The sequence below is a fragment of the Salvia miltiorrhiza genome, chromosome 2, assembly GCF_028751815.1.
Source record: "Salvia miltiorrhiza cultivar Shanhuang (shh) chromosome 2, IMPLAD_Smil_shh, whole genome shotgun sequence".
Lineage (NCBI taxonomy): Eukaryota > Viridiplantae > Streptophyta > Magnoliopsida > Lamiales > Lamiaceae > Salvia > Salvia miltiorrhiza.
The window spans coordinates 50803891-50807451 of NC_080388.1; the positions used below are offsets into that span (position 1 = coordinate 50803891).

Below are 3561 nucleotides of genomic sequence, written 5' to 3' on the forward strand. Positions count from 1 at the left end.
CCTACTCCCCCCTCTGGTGACATGTGCAATGCTCTGCATGAACATGTTAAGTAGCATATGTGATGTAAAAAAGCGATAATTTAAAGTAAATAAAACAACACCAAGGAATTCCCTAGAACCACATATCTGTTTTATTGATATTATGGCCCCGGACCTCGTTAAAACCCCTGTGGGGAAAAAGAGTATCCGGTCTACATTGGCATTAGTCCTGCTAAGTAGCAGTTATACATAGAACTTTTTGAGATTGTTAATATTCCATGGTCTAGGAAGAGCTCTGCCGTCTGGATCCGACAATATATAAGCTCTACCCCCTAGGACCTCTGTGATGATAAACGGGCCTTCCCAATTAGCTTCGAACTTGCCCACTGCCTTCAATGCATCAGCTCGCTTGAGGACCAGATGTTCCTTTGATAATTTCCGCGCTCTGACCCGCTTGTCATACCCTGCTTTGATAATGCCTTTGTATTTTGCTGCTCTGACCCGGGCTTCATCCCTCTGTGCTTCCACCAAATCTAGCTCTGCTCGGCGAAGTTCAGCATTGTGCTCAGTATCGTAGGTTGTTATCCGATATGATTCCAATCTTGCCTCCGCTGGTATTACCGCATTAGATCCATACACCAGGGTAAATGGTGCTTCAACCGTGGCTGTCTTTGGGCTAGTGCGGTAGGCCCAAAGTACAGTATCCAGCTCCTCCACCCATTTGCCTTTGCTCTGAGTCAGCCTCTTCTTGATCCCTTCGCATATTGTCCTGTTGGCCAACTCCACTTGGCCATTCGCTTGCGGATGAGCTACCGAGACGAATCTTTGAGTGATGTCCATCCGATCACAGAAATCCGTGACCCTCTGCCCAGTGAACTAGGTTCCGTTGTCAGAGACGATGATCCTGGGCACGCCAAATCTGCAGCATATATTCCGCCAAATGAAGCGCTCCACAGTCACCTCATCTATTTTCCCCACAGCTTCAGCCTCGACCCACTTAGAGAAGTAGTCCACCGCTACAAGCAGAAAACACTTGCCCCCTGGTGCCGTAGGTAGCTTCCCGACTATGTCGATACCCCACTTGTCGAATGGACATGCAGCGTACATAACGCCCATAGGCTCCCCTGGAACGTTGATTCTCCCAGCGTGTCTCTGGCAAGCCTCGCACTTGCGAACGAAATCTCTGGCGTCTTTGTTGATGTTAGGCCAGTAGAACCCTGCCCGAATGATTTTGCGTACAAGATCCCGGAATCCCGTGTGACCACCACAACAACCTGCATGAACTTCATTTAACGCAAAGTTAGCTTCCTCTGGAGATAAGCACTTTAGTAAAGGCTGAGTAAAGGATCGTTTGTAGAGTTGGTCATTAAGCAAGCAATAATTTTCGTATCGGGCCCTCTGATTAGATTCCTTGTTCAACCACTCCCCTGTCTTGAGAAAGTGTAAAATAGGAGCCCGCCAGTCGTCTCTGATCTCTACGGAGAAGACCTGTGAAGTCCCCATCTCTCTGGTATCACAGAGTAAAATAATTTCATCACTCCAGGTTTGTTCCACTGCACTAGCCATTCGCGCCAGTAGGTCTGCTTTCGTATTATCCTCCCGGGAAATCTGCTCGATTTTGAATTCCATAAACTTGTCCTTCATCTCGCTGAGCTTGCGGTGGTACGCCCTCATGCGTTCTTCTTTGACACTATAACCCCCTGAATATTGTTGGGCCACTAACTGGGAGTCTGTCTTGATGATGACACGTTCGGCCTTGAGTTCTGATAAAATGTGCGCCCCTCTGACCACAGCTTCATATTCCGCTTCATTGTTGGACAGTCGGCAAGTGAATTTGATTGCAAACTGATATGTACCATACCCCGGTGATGTGATGTATACCCCAATTCCACATCCCTCTTTTGTCACTGATCCGTCTACAAAGGCAACCCAAAATTCCGGTACGGGACGGCGAGTTGTTTCTTGGATGAAATCTGCCAACGCTTGTGCTTTGATCGCTGTTCTTGGCTCGTACTCCACATCGTATTCCCCCAACTCCACAGCCCACTTCACCATTCTTCCCGACAAATCTGGGCACCCCAGCACTTGTTTAAAAGGCAAGGTAGTGCGCACCACTACCCGATGTGACAAAAAATACAGCCTCAATTTTCTCGCCGTGACCATGACCGCCAGAGCAGCCTTCTCTATCTCTGTGTAATTCAATTCAGGACCCTGGATGATTCGGCTGACGAAGTAAATGGGTTTCTGGTGACTTCCCTCCTCTCTGATAAGCACTGAGTTGATTGCATCTTCCCCCACTGCTATGTACAGATACAACGTTTCTCCCGGGACCGGCTTGGTCAGAGTCGGAAGCCTTGCTAGATATACCTTGAGATCTTCAAATGCCGCTCGGCATTCCTCCGTCCATAGAAATTTAGTGCCCTTCCTTAAGATTTTGAAAAACGGCATGCTGCGCTCTGTCGACCGTGATATAAACCTGCTCAGAGCAGTGATGCGCCCATTTAGAGTCTGCACTTCCTTGATCCCTCTGGGTGGTGTCATTTCCCTGATGGCCTTGACCTTCTCTGCGTTAACCTCGATCCCTGCAGGGGTAACCTTGTAGTCCAAGAATTTGCCTGTTGTGACCCCAAAAGTACATTTTGCTGGATTCAACATGAGCCGATGCTTTCTAACCACAGTGAAGATCTCCTCGAGATCAGAGACATGGTCCTCTGCCCTTATACTCCGCACAAGCATGTCATCCACATACACCGAGATATTCTTGGAGAGTTGTTCCTTAAAGACTTTTTCCATCATCCGCTGATACGTGGCTCCCGCATTTTTTAAGCCAAACGGCATACTCCTCCAGCCGTAAACCCCGCAACAGACGGCAAAGGCCGTTTTGGCAATGTCTCCTCTGTTCATTTTAACCTGATGGTATCCCTGATACGCGTCCATCATAGATAGTAAAGCGCATCCCGAAGTGGCATCCACCAGCTGGTCGATCCTCGGCAGAGGATAGTGATCTTTTGGGCAAGCGGCGTTCAGATCTCTGAAATCTACGCACATCCTCCAAGTATTTGTTTTCTTTGGTACCATCACCGCATTTGAAATCCACTCTGGGTATTGCACTTCCACAATGTGCCCTGCTTCCAACAACCCATAGACCTGCTCCCTTATTGCAGCGTCCTTCTCGGCCCCAAAATTCCTTGTTCGTTGCTTTACTGGCTTAATTTTAGGATCCACATTAAGGCAGTGCTCTGCCAACCCTCTGTCAATTCCCTTTAAATCAGCGGTGCTGAATGCGAACACATCTGCATTTCTGCGCAAGCAAATAATGAGCTCGTCTCTGACTTGATCACTCATGGAAGACCCAATTTTGGTCTGAAAACCCTCTTTCCCTGGAAACAGTTCGATCATGTTGCAAACATCACTAGTAGACACCAGCGTGGTTTTTTCTGTACTGTCCCTGTCTTTCAATACGTCTGCCAATTCCTGGCGCTCTTCTGCCGAGGCATTCACTTCGCCCACCTTCCCCTTCTTCCGTGTATCCAATCCCTCTGTCACTCTTTCCCTTTTCTGCCCCGCTGAATGTGTAAGCAT

At 48.2% G+C, this 3561-nt stretch overlaps 1 protein-coding gene across 1 annotated transcript; it reads right to left on the bottom strand.

Moving 5' to 3' along the window:
• Positions 1-222: 222 nt before the first annotated feature.
• Positions 223-3561, bottom strand: LOC131009684 (uncharacterized). The gene is made up of 5 exons (XM_057937096.1): positions 3127-3561; positions 2653-3045; positions 2539-2594; positions 940-2455; positions 223-843 (listed from the first exon to the last, which is right to left on the bottom strand). The coding sequence occupies exons 1-5, from the start codon at positions 3559-3561 to the stop codon at positions 223-225; spliced, it is 3021 nt and encodes a 1006-aa protein (XP_057793079.1).